This window comes from Leptinotarsa decemlineata, unplaced genomic scaffold, assembly GCF_025532065.1.
Source record: "Leptinotarsa decemlineata unplaced genomic scaffold, Ldec_3_MD MMD2_tig00000010_RagTag_RagTag, whole genome shotgun sequence".
Taxonomy (NCBI): domain Eukaryota; kingdom Metazoa; phylum Arthropoda; class Insecta; order Coleoptera; family Chrysomelidae; genus Leptinotarsa; species Leptinotarsa decemlineata.
Genome location: NW_027412538.1, coordinates 1070562 through 1094591, shown reverse-complemented (window position 1 = coordinate 1094591; position 24030 = coordinate 1070562). Strand labels below are relative to the sequence as shown.

General features: G+C 34.9%; 1 protein-coding gene across 4 annotated transcripts in view; it reads left to right on the top strand.

Moving 5' to 3' along the window:
• Positions 1-20482, top strand: part of Lpin (phosphatidate phosphatase LPIN) — an 85309-nt gene extending 64827 nt beyond the window's left edge. For 3 of the 4 annotated variants that reach the window (XR_012464559.1, XR_012464560.1, XR_012464558.1), the window contains exons 3-17: positions 2040-2210; positions 2505-2801; positions 6348-6604; positions 6689-6882; positions 7067-7318; positions 8230-8338; positions 10503-10731; positions 11197-11437; positions 11543-11646; positions 11699-11847; positions 14957-15196; positions 15253-15367; positions 15428-15531; positions 15643-16277; positions 19724-19783. Coding sequence is in view for 1 of the 4 variants with exons in the window: in XM_074171220.1 (XP_074027321.1) it covers positions 2040-2210; positions 2505-2801; positions 6348-6604; positions 6689-6882; positions 7067-7318; positions 8230-8338; positions 10503-10731; positions 11197-11437; positions 11543-11646; positions 11699-11847; positions 14957-15196; positions 15253-15367; positions 15428-15531; positions 19724-19847 (2586 nt within the window). In the remaining 3 variants the exon portion in view is untranslated. Of the gene's footprint in view, positions 1-2039; positions 2211-2504; positions 2802-6347; positions 6605-6688; positions 6883-7066; positions 7319-8229; positions 8339-10502; positions 10732-11196; positions 11438-11542; positions 11647-11698; positions 11848-14956; positions 15197-15252; positions 15368-15427; positions 15532-15642; positions 16278-19723 lie in introns of all 4 variants that reach the window. The other variant, XM_074171220.1, reaches the window with a different exon arrangement.
• The last annotated feature ends 3548 nt before the right edge of the window (positions 20483-24030 follow it).

Sequence of the window (24030 nt, the reverse complement as noted above, 5' to 3'; positions counted from 1 at the left end):
AAACTTACAAAAGTTGCTTCACTAAAAATGTTTTATCCTACAAACTAATAGTCCTACCACTGTGAAATTTTTACACGTGTGTTTTTAAGGTTAGGGTTAACTGTAAATCATAAGGATGTAATATTAGTAGCGCCATCTGTGCGTTAGCCTACGAACATTTCACCTCACCTTATACTCTGAAGATTCACTGATTTTTTAAAGTATATACTTTGAATATTCAGTTGCTACTTGGTCATTTTAATTTCTGTTCATTTTGATTAGTAAATTGTTCTATTTTGTTTTGCTTGAATTAAGAATTGTTTGCCGTTCATTATGACAAAATGAGTGTCCCTGAAACAAGTCACCATATAATTTTTTTTAAATTATCGTTTAACGGTTGAATTTGTTAACAATTGTTATTAAAATAATGATTATAAGGATTGAAAACATGTCTAGGTTGATATAGTAGTCTCCTACCTACAGAAAATGTTACAGCCTGTTTATCCAAGCTTGACAAAATGAATAGTCAATTTAGGAGCTTGACGAATGTAATAAATAAAAGAGAATGTATCATTCTAAAACAATATTTTTCTTAGTTTCATTTTTCAATAAAAGATTGACACAAGTATTTTTCAACAGGCCCTTTTTCTATGGCTATCACTCTATTTCATAGTACCGTGTGACAGAGTGCAATGTGAATTGCAAACGACTCAATCATTTGTTTCGTCATTTTCGCAAGGCAACAATCAATTCAAAACAGACAACTGGATATTAGTCGAGCTTTCAGCTAATGTTGATGACCGGACTTCTGAAAAAACAGGACACCAGTTTGATGGTGAAGGTTCTGATTATATGCTCCATAAGTCTGGAGTGCCGTAAGGTAGCATTCTTGGACCGTTACTCTTCTCAGTATATATACTTGACGCCTCTTGGATTACTTGATATACTGAAAAGTATACTTTTATGCTGATGAAACTCAGCTCATTTATGAAAGTTTCGTCCCTGAGGAGGTGGAAAATGTCTGTGGACTCCTCAATCAAGATCACAATACGGTTGTTGAAGCAAGTAGTGATCTTTGTCTCAATATAAATCCCACTGAATCTGAATGGTTCGTTGTTTGTTCCATAAATAAGAAACAGATTATTTATGATGTCGTTTCATAAACATAAAGGATGAGCCTCTAAGTTAAGTAAGTGAGGCAAAAACTATTAACTTGCTGATACGGAATTGAGATTCGAAATAAATGTAAATACGCTTTTGCAATGATCTTACTAATCCCTGAACCATATCTATGGTAGCAGTTATTTCCTTCTAACTGAAGTTAAAAAAAACCTTTGTGTAAAACATCGATTCTACCACTCTGCAATTATGCCAGTGGTGCCTCACCATTCAAAAACAAAGAAAGAAGGGTTAGGCCGGTTGAATGTTAATAACAGAAGTTTGTTCAACTCTCTATTCCCTTCGATAAAGTTATAATAACAAAGAAATCATCGTACTCACATAGAAAAATTTAATGAATTTAGCACTGACATCTATAATTTGAACATCATTTACCGGTTACCAGATTTGCTTCCTTTATAATAAAATACCAGAAGACCAAAAAAATTATATTTGCTTCAATCTCACTGTCAATTTCAACTTGTATTTAATTGAATTCTACAGAATATTTTTGAGGGTTGAAAGGAAGAGCAACCTAATGTGAAACCGTATCACAAAAGTAGAACTTCGCCGTTTACTTTCACCCTCAACAATATATTACTCGCATATTTCGTTTTGTCAAGATATCATCGAAAGTAATAGTAGACATTATTATCATTATATTTAAAAAAATTCAGTTATCTATTTCAATATAAACTTCAATGAAACTCTGAAGGCAAAGTCCAAACAAACAGTCTAACTATAACATTAGGTTTAGATTTTACTGCAGTGAGTTATTGTCATTTGTTCAACGAATTGTTCAACCAAGAAACAGGCAGTGAACTCAACGGCGATTATATTAATAACAGATATGTCAACCAGATGTTGCAATTATGTATTTATCTATAATGTTTCTCGTTTAGGTCGACGTAGAAATAAATGGGGAACCGCAAGAAATACAAATGAAATTGGGAGAGAGTGGAGAAGCCTTTTTTGTAGAGGAAGTAGTTGAAGATGACGAAAACGAAATTCCAGAACACTTGGCCACTTCTCCTATCCCCGTTTCAGAGTTCGAAAATATCTTCAAAAATCAGGTGAGCAAAAATCGCGATATACTTTAAATTCGGTATTTCTTCATTCAGAGTATACTTTAAAACAAAGCTGTTTCAAAACTTTGCAATAATAGGTTTTGTCTTTAAGTGATTAGAAAAGTATGTGAATGGCACTCTAAGTTTTTGTGATTTCATACCTGAAATTACAATTCATAATTTCTCTTATACAGCATGTGTCTTATACATCTTATATATCATGTATCTTATACATCATGTATCTTGTAAATCATCTTATACATCATGTATATGTATTTTCAAGTTTTTTTTGTCTTGCAGAGGAGGCGTCTCAGTTTCGATTTTGAAGACATATCCAAATTAAATCTAGAAAATCAACAAAATGATTATTCTATACGTCGCAACACGACAGAAAATGAAAATACCAAAACCAGAGAACGAAATTTTATCAAAAGACAAATAGGTCTAGGAAATATAGATATCGGAGAAAATTCCGCAGAAGAAATGACGCTCTCTATGATATCTGGAAAACACAGTAGCGAAGATTTAAGCAGGAGCCACAATGACATATCAGAGACAATTTTTAAAATGGATAGTTTGGATATGGAGAGTAGCAAAGTAAGAATATTTACCTATTACATTCTAACGCTTCAGTTTTTTTGTTTTACTTTACTGAGAAAAAAAATGTATTGTGCTGAAATAGATCCCACCAAACATTGTTTGGGAACCATTATAACCATTCTATACATTAGATCACATAATTTGTAACATTAATATGTATGTTGGAAGGATTTTATAGTGAAATGTTTGGGAAAGTACATGAAAATGTTACTAGACAGAAAATGTTATACACTGTTTGGAACCTTTGGTGTAATAATGAATATCACTGGAGTTTTATCCCAACACCAAATCGTTATTTTTTAACACCTTGAAAGGTGTTTCAATCACCTTCAATCCTTCTCTTGAATATGATCACTTGGTGATTGAAACACGTGTCGAAGTGTTGAAAATAACGGTTTGGTGTTTACTGGATTTCGGTGTTGACCTTCGTTGAGCTTGGTTGAGAGTTCAAGGGTACCATCTGACTGATTTGTAGGATATATATATAGTCAGGATTGTATAGTGGAAGACTGATTAGTCATTTTGGTGTGGTTATTTTCAGTCTGAAACTCTTATGAGGATTTGTGGTGGTTACCGAACTCATTGTGCCAGGTGGAAGGATTTCCGAAAGCAGATTCATGAGAAACAGAAGGCCCTTAGTCACTCATCAAGTCCCAGTAGGACTTCCGTACAGAGCACCGCACACGAAGAAACGTATAGAAAACCTTTTGGCCAGGGTTTTTTTTTCTGGGGTGTAGAACACCTTGTTGATAAACTCCCCGGACTTGGAGGTGTTCAGCTACCTTTGGGGTCCTATTTGGTGATCCATTACTGGTCCATCTTGTGCCCTACAGGGGCACAACATCTATCTTGGTGGTGCTACAGGGTGATCTATCTTTGCGGTGCTACAGCGTGATTCATCTCCGCCGTACTACAGGGTGATCCACCTCCGTCGAACTACGGAGTAGCCCAACACCATATACCGGGTGGCCCAAAGAGGGACGCAAGTTATAATTCGTTTATTTGAATATTTGTGTAATACTGAGTTATTTGAATAATTGTTTGCCCTTTTGTTTATTGTTACCTGTTTGATATAGTGATTGCCTTTCTGGCTGAATTCACCGCTAGCTGGCAACGTGTTTGGTTTCATTTGTAAAACGCAAATTGAGGTGTTTTCTTCCTTTTACAATTGCTTGTTGACACCGATGCGCCTACGCCTGAGCTCACGCGACGCAAACGAGATTGTCTTACCTTCCAATACTAATATTTACGATTTCGCCCATACCCACTCAATTTTCGTGCTAGTTTTACTTGACGTATTGTAGTTTTCTTTTAAACGTCGTTACGACCTTAATTTATGGCTGATTGAATTTGTGGTTATATACACCGCGCTCAATGACCTCTTGTATTGACATTTGAACATCGCGTAGTAGTTGGAATATCACATTGTTGTCTTAGAAGCGTTGTCGGTTAATCCATGTAAGCTAGGTTTACTTAATAAATCATATTGGGGATCTTTATCTTTCATTTTCAATATTAATTGGTAAGTTATTGATATTGTAAATTACTTAGGGTATTTGGAGGATTAAATTTACCTGGCGCCCATTAAGATATATTTGAAATTTGCTAATTTGGTTAACCCACTCCCGTCTCCACTGTTTAGCTTAGTCGCGGATACCCATCTGTCTTATTTGTTACCGACAGATGATTTAGTCTCCTCTTGTGGTTTGTGAGGTGACATTTTTGTACTAATAACATAATACTAACTAACAAACATAATACTAATAATAATTCTAGTTTATTTCAATGAATAAGGTTGTACCTACACAGTGATACATGTGGGTTGAATGTACACTTTGACAAAATTGTGAAAGACGCCAATGGGTGCATAACATAATATATTACCTATATACCTGTATGCAATGAATAATGAACAATTTATAAACAGTCAAAAAGATTTTAAAAAACTTTTGAGTTGTTTTGTTATTGTTTTAAACACATATATATTTTTGCAGTTTTTCACGGTCTCGGGCAATATATTGAAAAATTTGCATTCATTCACTTCATATCTTTTGTGAAAGAGGGCAGTTCAATGGCGTAATACTAGTAGCAACTGTTTTCCTCTAGTGTTATGGTTATGTAAATGTTCAGCTATATTGCTAGATCTTTGTTTAAAAACATGCACCCAGGCTTCTAGGTTATAGATCCCTGCCACTGTTAAAACGTTTAATTAAAAAAAAACTCAGCTTGAGTCTCTAGAGCCTAGTTTTGTCAATATTCGTATGGCATATTTCTGTAAACACTCTGTTCACAAAGGAGCAATTTCCCCAGTTCAAAATACCATATTTCAGGTGAGAATGGTACAGGATCATCAGCCTCTCTTCACCACACCACACTACACTCTTCACTGCAATTCACTAAGGTTCAAGTTCATTTTATGTGTTGTCCAAAAAACAATATATATCTGGAGTCTAATACTATCTCTCTCTGTATCTGTAGTGTAGGGAGGGTGAATGTAGACCCACAGCACTTCAGCCACATGTGACCCATTGTACATCCTCTCGAGGAGTTGTCCTCCTAGGTCATCGCCCATCCTGTCCTTTCCAGGAAGGTGGACAGCTCACTAGGAGACATCTCCTTTATATTAGCAGGTGTAGGCCAAGACTCGTCGAACACACACTCTCTTTGGCAACCTTGAATTGTCTCACGGTGGCCTCCGCGAAGGTTTTGGAAGGTGCTGCGACATTACTGTCGCTGCACCTTCTTGGGGTTCCCTCCGTGGAGGTGCACAGGTGAGGGAGCTTTCCTGCAGGGGCAGCCGGTTCCTTGCCTTTACTCAAGACTGATCTCTTGACGCCCGCCGCAGGAAGGGCCCTTGCTGTTGGAGGTGGAGTGGGGGAGTAGGAGGGTGCACTTATAGTTGCTGTCATTCCTGCCTCCTTCGCTCTCTTTCTCCTTTTGGGCTCGGCGCCGCAAATGCGCTTACGCCTTGGCCTTTGTATTACATCACGAGGTGATCTGCTATGTCCAGCCTCATTCCAAGCGGTAGATGGGGGTGGACATTACTGTTCATCCCCAGCCACCGCCTTAGATTGAGGTGAGCACTTCTGTCCAGCCTCGGGATTGGTTTTTGTTGTTTTGTGTTTGTTTCATTCATGTGTTTTCCCACGAGTAGCAAGGGAATAGTTGGTCACCTCTGGCAGAGCCCCGCATTACCAGAGGTAGGCTGATTACATTGAGGTTTCGCTCAGGGGATCGTTCGTGACCGCATATCACCCTGCGGCCATTCAGCTGTCGGCACGATTCCTTACACCTTAGCTTGGGTAGGCTGGTTCACGGTGAAATGTTTTGTACAGGCTTTTAGGGAGTTTAAGTTCCCCTCACCCTACTTATTTCTGCCACTGACCAGGAGTCAGGCGACCCCGTCCGTAAAGCCACATTGGCTTCCCAGACAGGGCCTCCAGTACCCTGGCTGTTCCCCTATCCACCACCTGGGGACGCGCCCGATAGGTAGCCCAACCCACGGGGTCTACTATACTATATATTGTCTATTATATTTTACAGGCTGATGATCCAAAATCTGAAACCGTTTCAACGCCCACACCTGTGAAATCAATTGATGAAGTACCAAGCGATAGCAAAAATAGCAACAAAAAAAGGCGGAAAAGAGTGAGGCGAAAAAATGCTCCCAGAAAATCAACCAGCATCAATCAAATGCAAATAAGTCAAACTTCTGAGAATTTGGAAAATAATGAAACTGTTACGGATAAAAGTTCTTTGGACAGTACATCCTCGGATCAGGATGTTAAGAATATGCAACAGTGAGTTTGAATAACTTGTTAGTTTATCCTAGTGAAAAATATTATCTCTACTTATGACTTTTTAACTCACCACTCCATTTTCAGAAAAGTTAGCAAGACTGAAGATGAAAATACTAGGTTGAACGATTCCTCTAACCTCAAAAAAATTGACGCAGATTTTCATTTCTTCAGCGATACAGAATTGACATCAAACGGTGTTATCGATTCTAGGTCAGAGAACCCATCTCATATAGAAAGTGTTCTGTCCGATTCTGAATTCGAATTTAAAATTCGAAAGGGTTAGTAAAGTAAAAATATTCAATATTCGTTACGACATAGGAAAACTATTTTGTGTTTACTGAGAATAGTAGCAATGTCAATAGAACTGTTTTACATTATAATTTTGTGAAACCTTATAGTCAACTACGAAATCAATTAATAGAACACTACTACTTTATTTATTTTTTTTTTGTAAATTTTTAGAAGAACCTATGGATAACGGTAAGAGCTGGGAATGGGGCGAATTTCCAAGTGTTTCGCAGAATAATTCTCCTGCCAATGACAACCCAAGAGAAGAACGCAGGTCAATGTTGAGTGGAATGTTTTCATTCATGAAACAAAAACATGGCACCCAAACTCAGCTAAAGGGGGGCATGTACCTGTCAGATATAACTTCAGGTCAAATCGATCAGGAGGTGGCAGAAATATACTTTAACCAAACGAAGGAGAAGAAAGGTAATGAATGGTGCATTTTAAGTTTGCGAAAAATATGCTTGGCTAGATTCCTTCATTTATTCCAGTGCTACCCTTCACCCTGTATATTTTACTTTGTTTGAGACTAGTAACCTGTTAGGCTGCTTTAATGTTACATTTTTTTTACTTTAAACTTCTCAAATCGGACTTGATCAACAGATAAGTATAGAATGATTCATCATTATAATTGTATGGCATTTAAAATTGCTCTTAAAATCTAAAATAGCCATATTAGTAAAAATTATGTGTGATATTTCGTTTATGTCAGTTAATGAAGATAAAATCTGTCATCAAAGCTTCCGCTATGATACCTGCTTCTTTAGTTTTGCAGTGCTTTATAATCCTAAAATATTCCGTACTTGAGTCACTATGAATATAAGAGTTGAGAAGAGATTCGCCAATTTTGGAACACAATAGATACAATTTTCCAGCATTATATTGTGTAAAAGTATGCGAGTATTGTTTTTTATTCATCAACAACAGAAATTCAACTAAATCAATCTACTGTTGTTGGAATTATGATTGTAAGGATTTTCAAGTTTCTTTTGTTGGTACGATACAGAGCTCTTGCTATCTTCACAATAAAAATGTAGCATTGAACTTAGCAATATCTGCTTTGGCATACTTCAATGCATCAGTACAATAAAGTCTTCAGCTGTGTTCAAGACTTTTCGAGCTGCCTTCAAGACCTCCTTTTAAAGTTGCATGTACTGGACATTGAATCAAATCTTTCATCTCGATAATATGACAAGTTACATTTTCAGTTTGAAAAATGAAACCTTATTATTGGCTTTTCTCCTTCCTTTTATAATTTATTTTTAGTTATTAGTTTTGTAGTATAGTGCTTGATGCCTATCTTTTAATGTAATGAGTGTTATATAATCAAAATATAGATGTCGACATGGATTGTGAATCAGGAAATGGACCATCGTTGGCCCAAAGCCCCAACAGTGCAGAAGGATGCAAGAGTGTCGATTCCGATTTTGAGGAACAGACGAAAATGTGAGTGATAACTTTTTTGTTGAATAATGAAAAATTTGATTTTTATAAGATCGCACAGTGAATCTTGAAAGATTATAATGTTCAGCAAAAAGAATTTATACTATTTTTGTAGAGATTACAAAGAATATGTGATAATGGACCCTTGTAACCAGGGTTAACAGGTGATCCTTTTGGTGTAAAAAAAAATAATCAAAAGATATTCAGAAGTTCATTTTCACATGTGAAAATCTACGTAAAATCAAAGTTGTTTTTATAAACGATGATACCAATAGACCATATCAAATAAGGATGTTATTTGAAATACATATAATTTTTTATGTTGGTTACTCTGTGTATTTGTCATAAGTATTAGCTGTCATCTGTTTGTAATGTAATGTAATGTTTCTAATGTCCATTTTTTACTTTTATTGAAAAAATTCACTTCTGCTAGAGATTATAACAAAAATGTATACGAAGTGGAAAGATTTGAAAAAGATCATAGACAAATACTTTGACGTTTTGAAAAAAGTGGTTTGATGACAAATTACTCACCATCAATTTTGAATAAACAAAATATATTCATTTTCTCCATTATAAAAATTCATTTGATCTATCACAATCGACAATTCTTTTCTAATCCATGAAACTATTAGACTGTTATGCGTGAATATTTGGTACCCATTTATTTATTCAATAATAGAGAAAGTAGGTATTAAATGTGTATAACGTTTCCGTGTTACGAATCACACGTTGAAAGTTAAGACCTCGTTAGTCCTTAGCTTGCACAAGTTTCTCAACTTCTGAGAGTTGTCGTTCGTATGGGGGCGACAGCTGATTAACGGAAAAACAGATTTATATGCCACCAGAAATAGATGTATTATATCACTGAAATATAAAGTGAGCAAATCAAAATATAAAGATCAATATGTGTTTAATTTTTTTTATTCTCAATCGACTGATTAAAAAAAAATGAATACAAAATAGAGATCAGAAAGTGTCATTGAGTCAATATTGGTCACTGTTTTGAAATTGTGCCACTTTACTCACATTCGTCGAAATTTGGTCACTACTGTCACTATTAAAGAGCTCAATAATGGTTAGAATACCAGTTAGAAGGTACCGATTAGAATACGGGTCAAGAGAAATTGGGCAATTTTGGGTAAATGTGATTGGCTAAAAGTGAAAAAGTTGCTCAAAAGAAAAAGTAGTTTACTAATCATATCATTATATGTATATGCATATGTATAAAGAGTTGTAGAAAAAGTATTTTAGATTATCGTGACCTGAAATATCATCTTTTTAATCATAAATCTTCAACTATCCATTGTTATGAGCCACCAAGAGAAAATAAAACGTGACATAAAACGTCTGAAATGAAAGAAAAAAGGTAATAACAGTACCTATGCAAAAACTATGATCTTCTGATCTCAAAATTCTTCCTCAAATAAACCAATAAAATACTCAAACAAATCATCAAATCCAAAGGTATGTCTTCAAGATGATCAGATGCACCCATAAAACTGAAGAATTGTCTGGTTCTAGTGAATCCGAGAAATATTAATTATTAATTTCCGCTATTCACATCTGTGTTCAGCATTGACGTTATTTCTCCAAAAGATCTCTCGTGCATTTCGCTACATAACGTGACCGGTCCTTTTAAGTTTTCACTAATTCAAAGAGTATGTAAAAATGATGTGAGAGCATACAGGGTTGCGTTCAAAAGAGATTCAACTGGAAATTGAATCTTATTATAATAATTAAATATAATTCTTGGGAATTGCCATTTTTCTTACCAAAAATAATAAGAACGATAAAATGAATTTCATATTAATAAGGATTTTTTTTGCAACACATATTTTTACTGAGTTGGGTACTCTGTGTATTCGTGTCAGTTCATGTTTTATTTGGTATTTTCATTGTATTCATTTTTCTTCAATATTCCTAGGATTTAGTTTAGATAAAGGCATGAACAAATAACAAAACAACTGATACTAATGACATATAAATAGAGTAGCCAACATTTAAAAATACATGTTCTCCAAATGAAATCCTAATCTGATAAGGTCTATTGAATGCATACCAAATAATTCAAACCTTATTTTAGTTGTTATGATTAGGACATTCTTTTGAAAATTGACCATTTTTTTAATGAAAAAAACCTTCACTTTTACTTTGCAAATTTCAGTATCCAGTCCGGCTGTCAAGATATTTCTCTATCGCTATGTGGTTGGGATCCTGAGCCAGATTCTACCAGATTTTTGGAACACGTCGTTAAGTTCAGCGATTTATGTAACACTCCTGTGTTGTTTGAAAATCCGAATTTGGTTGTAAGAATCAAAGACAAATACTACAATTGGAAAGTAGCAGCTCCAATTATAGCTAGTTTCATGATTTATGGAAGACCGCTTCTGAAGGTATGTGGAAGATAATTCAGTTACTGATTTTTTTTATGTGGAAGGTGAGAGAAAAAATGTAATCAAGTATCTTATATAACTTTATTCACAATAATTCCGAACAAAATATCTATAAAAATTGTAATAAACAAGAAAATATGTGAGTCAAGAACATTTCTCTGGCCATTAGAGAAATATGCATGCATTCCCTTTAAAATATATCATGGAATATATAATCCAACGCACTTCGTGTATTAGCCAGGGGAGTAGGTGCTTTCTGATAGGTGTCAGTCCATAACCCTACTGTGTGTAGGTAACGGAAGACTACTCTGAACGAATTGTTCCTTTAGAACTTAGATAATTTTATGGAATTTATCAATAAATTTTATTCAAAATAAGGTGAAAAAACTCAACAAGAGGGTTATCAATAAATAAAACAATTTTTAAGAAGCTACTGAAAATTATCTAATGAAATTTCTTCCCCAGTCATCTATCGATCAGTTGTGCAACATGCATATGCCTGCGGCATTGACAAGCAAAGATTTTGGTCCGAAACAACAACAGGAAACGAAGTCTTCCTGGTGGAGTTGGAGGCGCGGAAAAACTTCCAGAGAAACTACACCTGCGCCCGAGAAGTCTACTGAATCAGAGAAGACTGTAGAAACCAAAGATGTTACTGATATTGCCGAAGTTGCCGTAGAAGTTGTAGCTGGTACAGAAACCACAGGTGAGTTTAATAATGAATTATGATTTTTCAACACCATGATGTTGATGTTATTATTGAAAATATATTCCATCAAACAATGAATGAAGGTTTCAATACTTTTTCCAGTCAGTGAAACTGTTGGTACCAAGGAAGAAACAATTTTGCAACAATCTACGAACTCAAATAATGAAAAACGTAAGAAGACATTGAGGTTGAGTTCAAAACAGATAGTAAGTACCAAAATCCTTTTGTTACAACTTTACAATGATCATTTTCATACAGGCTTCATTAAATTTGAGAGATGGTGTGAACAAAGTGGAATTTAGCGTTACTACAGCTTATCAGGGAACTACAAGGTGTGAGTGTTACTTGTACAAGTGGAAATGGGATGACAAAATTGTTATTTCGGATATAGATGGGACAATTACGAAGTAAGTTTTTTAAAAATTCTTTCCGCTTCAGGAATACACTTCTACTTCTATAAACTGACATTTGAAATGAGGATAGGATAACAAACTTTTCATATTAGTTAACATCTTGCAAAAATAGTTTCCACAATACAGCCTTTCTGTATGTATTGTTTCCTTTTGGGGCCAGTACTTTAGGACCAAATTAAATTGAATTTAACAGTGATATCTCAAGAGTTTGGGTACTTTACTAATCATGTTAAAAAGTGGGCATCTGATTCAACAGCATGACAGGTTGAAAATTAAATATGTTCAATGCTGATTAATCTGATTTTCCACAAAATGTGTATAATGATACACAAATCTGAGGGTAATGTTGTAGCGCTCTGAATTCCCGCTTTAAGATAAGTTCACAAATAAATAACAAAAAAAAAAATGACAAAAACAAAAAATATCTTCCCCTATGTCAGTATATTATTATTATTCTGGACAAATGCCACTAGCACAGTGAAGACGGGGTGGTCCATAAAAGGTGTTCAAGGGCGCCACATGATTTGATTGCCCAGAATAAAAGATGGTTATAAGTCCCGACAAATCATGAAAGGTAGAATCTTATATATATTTATAAAAAAAGCTGATGACACTGCAGAATATATTGTATTCTTATAGTACAAAAAAAAATATTCACCTAGTGAACAACGGATATAAAAATAATAACAATAAGGCCTATTTAATCACCAGGTCCTAAACAAAATAATCATTAAAAAAATATATTTTGGATATGTAGCGGAAATTGTCGATTGAATAACCATGGAATCAAACCCCACTCTAACCCAAAGCTTAAGCTTAAACTCAGGCGCAGAAAAATAAAATAATGATAAATACGTAATTTCCGCTTTCCATGAAATAATTAGTGGTATAGTTGATAAATGGATCTTAATAAGTATATCACTAGATCACAAAAAAAATTCTTAACCTTCTTATCTAGGTACTTGCGTGCTGGGGCATAAGACGCTGACTCCGTTTCCGGTAGGTATGGCTCAAGGTTATATCAAATCGTGTAGATCAAATCCCAAGCCAACCAAAAAAAAAAACCCTTAAAAAGAAAAAAAGATGATCAGGAACTGACTCCATTTTTGAATTTTCAGAGAACTAGTCAAAATACTGAGTCCCGTTTCAATGTAACCCTCTTAACGTAAGCAAATTATAATTAAAATTATAATTAATTAAGAGTTCCTTATTCCTTGTGTAAAACCCAAAAATTGCCCTATATAAATCACTCTGTATGATTTACTCAATAAACCCCTAAAGTGCCCTATTCCAAACTGAGAAATTAAAAAAAAATATTATCCTTGTTCTTCTTACATACTTTCTTAAAATCCCTTCTGTGTTAACAAAACAAGAACAAATTATTCAATTATAAAACCAGTGATTGTTTGAAAAAAAAATCGAACGCAAGTAAGAACGAAAAATATTAACATATTTTCCTTATATTGAATTCCCACCCTGTAAGTGAATTCAAATATGAAATCCCCAAAATGTTTCCCAATAATAATTAAATCAAAAACAACAAGAAATATCTGTATCACCCCATATGCAACTTGATCAAATATCGAAAAATATTTTGTAGATATTATTTAGCGAATTATACAAGTCATTATTGAGTAAAATTTATAATAAAAATCAATAAATTAAATTGTACACTTAGCTGATCTTGTAATGAATCTCAAAAAAAAAAATCGAATACCCACAACTTTATATTATAAATAATCAAATGTTCACTATATAAATCATGTAGAGCTAACTCAAGAAGTTTGAACAAAAATGTGTATTTGATTCGTACTGTAGAAATTTCAAGGTCAACTAAATTCTGAAAACATTTACTTGGTATAATTCAATTAGCAAAAATAAAAAAAACTTTATTATTTTTTTCTATAAATAGAAAATTGAAATAAAATAAAAGAACTTGATAATTTTTATTTCATATGTGGAACTGGGAAAAATTATGTAGTGAAATACTGTACTATTCTTACCTTCTCAGAAGGGTTTTTTTTGTTTCTTCCAAAGAGGAAAAAAAACTAGACCAGCAAAATTCCTGGGCGTTGGTTTATTATTTTTTTTTGTCCCAAATAACACCTCCAACTCACAATGGATCGTTTAAAAAGAATGGAGAAAATTCTCAACTTCCCTTCTAGTGATGTGAACACTTTGAGAAATCCGTCCCAATAGGTGTAACTGGAATTTTTCCACCTTTGTAGTTTTTTTTATAGTAGCAGCAATTGAAATTGAACTGGATGAAAAAAGAGAAAACGAATGAAGGTTACGAATAGAAAAAAACATTTTGGTGTGGCGTACTGGCTCCAGTCAAATAAATCCCTTAAACGGTTCGTGATAGTCCTCAACAATAACTACATCAATGACCAAAATCAAAGAGGCACTTCAATCACTATTTTGATATCAGAAGTAGAATCCCCAACGTGGGTAACAATAAAAATTGTTGCACTCCCTCAACCGTTAGACCTGCCTGTCGTTCATTTTGAAACACACTCCAAAAATAGATGATTTTCGCCTCCCTCTCACAGTTCTATCGAATTACAACACTCTCCTAAGAAAACTTCGCGAAATGAATATCATTCAGTCACGATTCCTGCAGTACTATTTTCCTGCGAGTGCGATCACCCACACCTAGGTGTCACATATGATTAAAAGCAGGAAACCTAGAACGTACCTAATGAGGGTACGGTCAATTGCTATCAACGATTTGGAAGGACAGTTACTCGTTTCCAGATGGCCCTACCGAATTGGAAAATATAAAGGCACGAAAATGAGTTAAGAAAATAAACTTTACAGGGAATAAGAAACAAGTATTATTAGCATTCAAATTTAATAAAAAAAAAATGTTACAATGTATTAATGATCAGTAATAATGTCACAACATAATTAATTCAACAACTCTGATTCACTAATCAAGAGTTTGAAAGTTTCCCAAAGTACCGTTACTTTATTCAAGTGGAATACTATTTATAATCAGTTCGAGTATCCCACTCTCCTCAACAACAGAAACTTCAATTTATATACTAATCTCAAATTTGATTAAAAGCTTCATGTTTTTATTTTGAAGTAACATTTGTAGGTCTGACGTTCTAGGCCATATTTTGCCAATTGTTGGGAAGGATTGGGCTCAAACAGGAGTAGCTCAACTATTCAACAAAATCAAAGACAACGGTTACAAATTATTGTATTTGAGTGCCCGAGCTATCGGACAGGCTAGGATCACCAGAGATTATTTGAAATCGATCAAGCAAGGAGATTTGACTATGCCAGACGGCCCCGTTCTTCTGAATCCCACTTCGTTAATAACTGCGTTTCACAGGTAGGACATTGCATTAATGGATGCCTGAAATTATTAACGTTTTCATAAATTTTCAGAGAGGTTATTGAAAGGAAGCCTGAGCAGTTTAAAATTTCATGTATGTCTGATATTAAGGCACTATTTCCATCCGATTCAAATCCATTCTATGCGGGTTATGGAAACAGGATAAATGTAAGCCATTTTTTCAATAATTATTCAATCATTCTAACTGGGTTATTGGTTTTGTTATAGGATGTTTGGGCGTATACAGCAGTAGGAATACCTATTGTTAGGATATTTACAATCAATCCACAGGGAGAGTTGAAACATGAACTCACAGAGACTTTCCAATCCAGGTGAGTTGTTGAACTCTTTAAATTGGGTTTCTTGGTGGTGGTAGTTTCTGGGAGCTTTTTTGTTGTTATTTTTTCTATCAGTTAGTGATATTTTCTGTTTAACTTTTGCAGTTACTCGGGACAATCAATGGTGGTCAATGACGTTTTTCCCCCACTTTTACAAAAAATTAAGTCAACATATTCAGAATATGAAGATGATTCTGACTCTGAATCATCAATTGTTGAAAAAAAATCAATTTAATACATATCAACATTTTTAACATTAAGAAACGGACTGTGATTTAGTATAGTATTATTACGATATATTGATATCTTTGATATATAAATGGTATTTATGTTTTATAAACATATGTGTTTTGTCGAAACCGGTGCATTTCATATGTGGGTTTCTTGTCATTTATATGGTGCAATTCAACTCATCTATATCACACGTCATCAGAATGAATAAAAACTCATTAGTGGTACGATGGGGCAAAAAGTATATTTTAGTTGAAAATATGTCAGGGGGAAATTTTTTGCTCCTTTCACCCACTACATTTCATCTTCACGCTTCAACTAACCCTTGAAATAACAAAATACATATGTACAACTTGTTTTTAAATAAAAATAATATTGAATTCCGAACAAATACAATGAACATATGTTTGTTAAGAAGTCCTATAATCTGCACCGATCACCTTCATTTCAAACATCTCTTGGGTCGAGAGGTTTTCCTGTCCCGTTACAACTGCCACATATTTCAAATGGTAAGCATAGTGAGTGTGTGTCTAAGAGAACAGTTGCTGAATTGAACGTTTATTGTTTGATGTTTTTGTATTTTACTGTGAAAAAACTGAATAGAGTCAACATTTTACCCAACAATACACAATTTCGTCATAAACAATATGTAAGATATTGTCGAAATCAAATTAAATGTATTTTAGATATTGTAATTTAATCACCATATGTCTTTCTCAGCCTGTTCACCCTTATAATATTTTTTAGTAATTTTTGACTCATATATTTATTCCATGGGATAAGCGCTTTTAGCAAAGGCAAAAGATACTCTAATGGTCTGTGAAGACATGAGGAAACAGTTATAGTTGTGTTTTACAAGTGTTTTACATAATTCAAAATCAGTTGAAAGAAATGTACTAATTTTTGCTTCTTGCCTCACAGAAAATAGTCAGACTTTTAAAAATTCCTGCTATACAAAATTACTCCATAACAGTGGTGTGTCATGATCGTTAACGCCGATTCACACATAAAAGACGTCGGGCGGAGACCTTGAGAGACTCTCGTCTTTCCTTTGTAAACAAAATGATTCAATCCATATGAAAGTGACGTGGCGCCATGCCGCTTTCACGTCGCTTCTGTCTGAAAAAAGTCTGCGCCACGTCCGCGCCTCGTCTCCGCCCGACATCCGTATTATATGAGTCGGCGTTCGGGTAATTAACTTTTTTATTTTCAATCAACTAAGCAATGTAAGTATGTGGAAAATGAGAGATTCAAGTGGGATTCCCACACATAATAAGCTGCTAATTGAAAGTTTCGCACACTTTTCACATATCATTATAGAATGATGTGTAAACTTTTCACTGCCTAGGTACTATCAGTATGCCATAGTACCCAACACCGTAAATAGTGGAGAACAGTAAAACCCCACGTAGAATGAGTGTTATGCTTGACTGAACAATTGAAAATAAACACTTTGGCAGATCATTTTAGGAACTTGATGAAGTTCAACTAATAACACTCGGAATTCTATTGGGAAACTTTATTAGGGCCTGCAACCAATATTACTGCACTATAAAAGGTGATGAGGCAATGGCAAAGTTCCCAGGTTGTTCGCACAGCCAATACTACATTATTGGAACTTGCTCGTGGTTTTATTCCATTGCTGGTGGGCGTGGCTTTGTTTCTATTGGTTGAATTAAATGGTCTTATTTGTTTGCTATTGAAAACAGGTAGCCAGATTCAATTTGTGTTAGTGTCACTATTTTTCAGGTTTGATTTCCGTGGGTTTTTGGAGGAAATTTTAATAATCCACGGCTATTGACACTTCTTTTCATGGTTCCAGTGTAGACAGATCCTCAGGTTGAATAAATCCGGTGTAACCGGTGTTGCTAAAGACTCTTTGAGGTCCTCTCTCTGATAGTTTTTGTTGACCTGAATATTGATTCACATTATGCTTCTCTGGAATTAACAATTTGATCTGTAACATTTTCAACATAGGCGTTCTCTCTCCTGGGTGGTATCATCCGCTTCGCCATACCCATACTCGGTAAGACACTCAAGTTCATAGATAAGTCTTGTATTGATAGATAAGTCTCTCAACCAACGTTTTTATTTCTCCTATATTCTGTCGTGGCTGGTGGTTAAAGTTTACTGGGAATCTGTGTGTGCATTGGTGTCCTGTAAAATTCGGTCTGTAACATTTTCACCATAGGGGAGGAAAGCTTTTCCATTAACCGGCCTCGCTGGAGTTACTTTGGGCCTATTTTTTCTGGATCATATCACCCGCACATTTTACTTCACTGTGCCCACTTCCCGGTTCCCAGATGCGTCAAACTCTCTCTCTGATTAATTATTTCTTCTGTCGTGACTGGTGATTGGAGTTTTTGTTCTGAAATCGATCTGTATGCATTGGTTTTCTATACACTTTACGGCTAATTGACGAAGTATTTCATAGAAACATTCTAAAAATGGACAAGCGACCTGTGTTTCGTTGATGGCAGGATGCTTAAGAGAAAAACAAGAGTTTTTATCATATCTAAACTTCCATAACACAAAAATCAAACTCACAATGGAACGAGAAACCCATTGGGTAATATAATGTACTGGAATCAAGGCACATATACAGATTTTGAATAAAAAGTAACCACCAGGCACGACAGAAGAGAGGAAGAATACAGACGTTAGTTGAGTGAGTTATCTGTGAATCTGAGAGACTTATCTTTGAACCTGAGTATCTTCCCAAGGAACTTAACCACCTAAAAAATGTCTTCAAAGGAAATGGGTACAATGAAGTAGTATTTGAGAGACCAATATATGACCCAGGAAACTCCAGCTAGGCCTTTTAATGGGAACGCTATCCACCCCTATAATGATAATGTAACAGACCGGATTGGAAGAATTTTCTCAAACAAAACGTAAAATCAATAATCAGGTCAATGAAAACTATAAGAGGTTGCCCTAGGTCAGTTAAGGACCCCACAAAACTATTAGTAAACGAGCGGTTTACCACTAAAAGATGTATAAGTACCCGACTCTCCGAACCAGTAGAAATTAATGAAGAAAAGAGAAATTAAACTTTTTATGTTTTTTGCCACTTTTATTTGTAACTATTGTTACTGCAGTTTCTTCCTATACGGACATTTTTAAACTTATACAAACAAATACATTATACAAACAAAATACATACAAAACATTATACAAACAAAATACATACAAAACTTATACAGTTTATTGTATAAGTTTAAAAATATCCTTATAGGACGAAACTGCAGTACCGTTAATTACAAATGAAAGTGGTAAAAAACATAGAAAGTTTCGTTTTTTTTTTTTTCTTCATTATGATTTCCTACCACGTAGTAACGGCTACATCCATCAATTTATTCAATAGAAATTGTTGTTTCGGGCAAACCGACTTTTCAGCTGTAGCCAAACATTTAACCAAACAAGGCCCTCACATCATCTTGACTGAAGAAACACAGAATTAATATCCAAGATTATATAGAGAGACACTAGAAATTCATACGCAAATGATGATTCAGTAGAAAGAAAGAGGAAACTAACATAAATAAATTCCGGATACCTGTCATTAATTGCAACAAATGAGTACCTTCAATTCAACCAATAGAAACAAAGTCACACCACCACCAATGGAATGAAACCCGAGACAAAGTCCAATAATTTGGTACTGGCTTTTGAGAACAATCCCAGCACTTCATCTGTTGTCTCATCGCCTTTGATAATGTCATAGTAGTAAAAATCAGGCATATAAAGCTGCAAACCATGGCCAGCAAATCCGGAAAATAGTTTTTTCACAATAGCTAATCAACTCATTCAAATCCTCCTGTTTTTGACCTAATAAAATTTATAATTTTTTATTCGGGATATTAGAAGCATGTCAACAATCATAACTTGTTTTAAAAACTTCAAGGCTCAGGAAAAAAAATAATTATAATTATCTAATTTTTTTCATTTACAGCTATTCAAATATGAGCATAATAGTGGACCAGTTGTTTCCTTCACGACTTGATGCTGCTAATGACTACTCTCAAAATATTTATTGGCGGGACCCTATTTTACCTGTTGAAGATTTACTAGATTAAAGTACCTATTGTTACTATATGACCTCATATCATTGTCAAGCGGCTGTCAGTATATAGCTACAAGCTACTGCTTTCGATGTTGATGAAAACGTACTATTGTTAAAAAGTGTAGCGCTTTATTTTTGTAGGGTTTGTCGTTTTGTGATATATAATGGCTATTAAGTTTCATTATTTTTTTTTATTTATTATTGAAGCATATCTTCCAAACTATGAAAATTTGTTGATTAGAAGAAAAAGTAGCAACTTGAATGAAGGATTCTGAAAAAACTGTTCCAACATTTAGTGAAGACAGCTAAATTGCTACAAAAATACAGTTTTTTAATATTTTTCAGAAGTCTTTTTCAAATAGGTAAATAGTACTACTTGATTTATTTATAGAAGGTTGCTAATGATTATAAACCTAAAATCTTCAATTGTCACTTATAAAATGACAAATGTTTTCAATTTATTTGAAAAACTGTAAGAAAATTGTGATTTTTTTGTTGGCATTGTGATAATTGATGTACCTCCTGAGGTAGATAAAACTAAATTTTTAAATGTGATATAATTGTTCTGTGTTTATAGAGGAAAAGTTTTGTTTATTTTTGTGGAAGTAATTTTTGAAATAAAGCATTTATTCTTTGCATCATTCCGAATTCGTGTTTTTTTCATGTATTCATAATCATCACATCACACAAAGTGAACCTTCAAAATGTTGTCAAAATTAGTTTCACTAGATGTTATACATTTCATGAAAATCTTCTGAATATTTGATCAGCTGATGGTGGGTTTTCAGTAGATTTCTGTAGATATTTATCCTTAACCTTCCGCAAACAACGTGAAAAAATTTTTGATAATGTCGATCTATGAAACTGACCTATTCGAAAATATAAAAATAAATGAATATTATTTGTTGATGACAAATTTGTATGGTAAGTTTACCTTATTCTCTATGCGAATATATCAAATTCATAATATTTTTGTTTGAACTATAAAAAGGAGAGGTAATAAATAAGTGTCGATTTTATGAACAGGCTTTTAATCGATTCAAAGTAACCATAGAAAAAAAATACCTGGATTCGATAAAACACAAAAATAGTTACTTGCATATTGAAAAATGAGGAAAATAAACTTCAACTCTCGAAACCCATATGGACGACTGAAATTATTACTCCAAATAATCTTCATGACCAGCTTCATAATCTTCATGACAATCTCTACATAATCCAGTAAGATGCTCTAGACACAAATATTTTTTACATTTTGTGCAATAATATTTTATTTGAATTGAAGGAATTATATTTTTAGGAGTGATTAATTTTTGGGAAAGAAAGTTTTTGGCTTTCTACTACTCCATCTTGATACAAAAAAAAAGGATGAGGGAATATTCCAAAGAAAGGAAGGAAGTAATCAATTTGAAAATAAGTAACTCTATACATGGATGTGTAGATCATGCAAAGAAGTAACTTTTAGACACAAACTGAAATAAAGTCCTCCTGAAACAGCTAATTTCATATAAACATTGAATTATACAGAAGATACTTTTCTCTACTGAGTTTGTATTTCAAACATTCGTTGTGGAATAAAAATCAGATATCATTCACATGAGTTCTACTTTAAATGAATGGTAACAAATTGCACTTACATAGAACACTGTCATCCTCACTGGTATACACCGATGTTTCGCCTTAAGACACTTGAACTAAGGCGCTTCAGTACCAAATTGGATAACATTATAGAAAATACACACAGTACGTACATCGTCCAACATTGTTAGTTTCTATTCCACACATTTCAGAAAGTCGTGTACGGATTATCCTTGGAATATTTTGCTGCTGAGCTCGTCGATGAATATGTGGATCAAACAATTGAAATCCTAAATTTTCTAAGAATTATCTTCTGCTAATTTTTGTTTGGTTATTCGAGTTATAAATTATATAACTATTCATTCCAGCAACATTCATGGCACTATAAAAAATTACCATTAGCCAACGACGAGTTCCACGAGCGCAATTTTGTTGGAATGTACTAAACGAGTGTACACTTTGTCTAAAGGAAAACATGATAGATTTTTCTGGTCTACGCAACAACATTTGAGGAGGTATCTCAGGTTTATTTTTACGTATTGTTCCAATTGTAGTGAGACGGTGTTGTTTCAGTACCTCAGTTATAGGTACGCTAGTGAAAAAGTTGTCGAACTTGACATTTCTATTTGATCCCAAGATAGGTGAACAGAGACGAGACACCAATGCTAAATTTGAAGTATCACACTGAAAGGGTCCGACAGGCTGTTTTCCTACGTAGACCTCTAACTTTTCCGTGTAGAACATTTTGGCGTCGACCAAGGCATATATTTTGATTCCATAACGATTAGGCTTTTTCGGCATATAAACTCTGAACGGACATTTACCTCGAAATGCTTCCGAGTTTTTCATCAATAGTGGTGTATGCTGACATATTATAATGCTGTGACAAATTTAATACAAACTCGTCGTAGATTTCCCAGATTGGAGCTAACTTGTCTATTCATACTCTTTCTTGTCTGGTAGCTTTATCGTCAAAAAAAATATGTTCCAACAAAAACTGAAATCGAATCCGCGACATAGTAAGCCTGAATATGTCCATAGCTATTCCATTGGTCCTAAATAAATCTTCAGCATTTCGCCGGTTATTTTTGCTATTACCAGAAATGTATAAAAGTCCCAATAATGCTTTCACTTCTAATAAATCAGTTAGTTGGCCTACAAAAACAATTTTGCGAAACATCTTAAGCTTGCATTTCTATAAATTTGTTGGTGTAGGTAACAATTTTTTCCAATATGTTGGAAGGGAAAGCACGTTTGGAAGCCCATAGCGATGCCAATGACAGATTCTGGTCCAATGAAGCCGCTTGCAGCACCCTCCTTTGCAAGATAGTCTGCAGCTTCATTGCCTTCCAGGCCAGGAATCCAGACCAGAGACAATCTGTTAAGTCTTCCTATCGAAGAGAGTCGTTTTTGGTAGTTTGCTACCAATTTAGACGTTGCTTGGTAGGAGCCAAGCGCTTCCAACGGCGCTTGACTGTCCGGGAATATTTTTATTGACTTGTGAGTGAGGTTGAATTTATCCAATCTCTCTGCACACAATTCAATAGAGTAAATTTGCGCTTGAAATACAGTCGCATAAGTTCCTAGGCTGGTAGATAGCTCTGTCCTGGGTCTGCGACTGAAAACACCTGCACCAGAACCGGAAGGTGTTTTTGATCCATCTGTGAACCAACAACTATCTGCTCTTAATATTTCCTTCTCCAGGAGGATCCAGTCCTCTCTACTCGAGAATAGTACTTTATAAGGCAGTTCATAGTTGACAGTTGGAGGCATAAAGTCAGAGGTCATTTCCAAAATGCTGTGACTTTCAATGTCAACCAACAGTCTGTTGCACTCTGAGATGAATTGATTTGTGCAATTGGCAATGTGCACAAGTCTGTATGCAGTCCATCTAGCCTCTCTTTCCAGAAAGATGTGGAGAGGAGGTAGATCTGGAAGGATCTCCATGGCCGCTGACGGTGTGGTACTGATGGCACCACTGATAGCCAAACAAGCCTGTTTCTGTCAGCCAGAGAGCTTCGCTTGGGCCGTTTTCTGTAAAGCCTTCGGCCACCAAGCAATTACACCATAAGTGATCATTGGTCTGACAATTATCACATAAATCCAATTGATTTGTTTGGGACCTAAACCCCAAGTTTTACCACAAATCCTTCGACATGTCCATAGAGACAGTCTGGCTTTGTGTAAAACTTTTTCCAAGTGAGCGTTCCAGGTGAGTCTTTTATCAAGGGCAATGCCAAGATATTTCACCTCCGTTCCAAATGGAATGACCACACCATTGAGGGAAAGTGGCGTTAGAGCGTCCAATTTTCTTCTCTTGGTGAAGGGGATTAACACAGTTTTGCTGGGGTTGACGACATCTGCTCCCTCAGGCACCTACTGTGAACAACGTCCAACGCGCTTTGGAGGATATTACAAGCTACCCTTCCCGACGTGGACCTTGCCAAGATGACAAGGTCATCTGCATAAGCTTGCAGATCAACTTTTCTTCTGTCGAGAGCATCAAGCACACTATCCGCCAGGAGCGACCACAGAAGGGGAGATAGTACCCCACCTTGAGGGCAGCCCCTGGTGACCCTGAACCTGATAGCCTCGCCTTGAAGAGTCGTAGTTGCAGT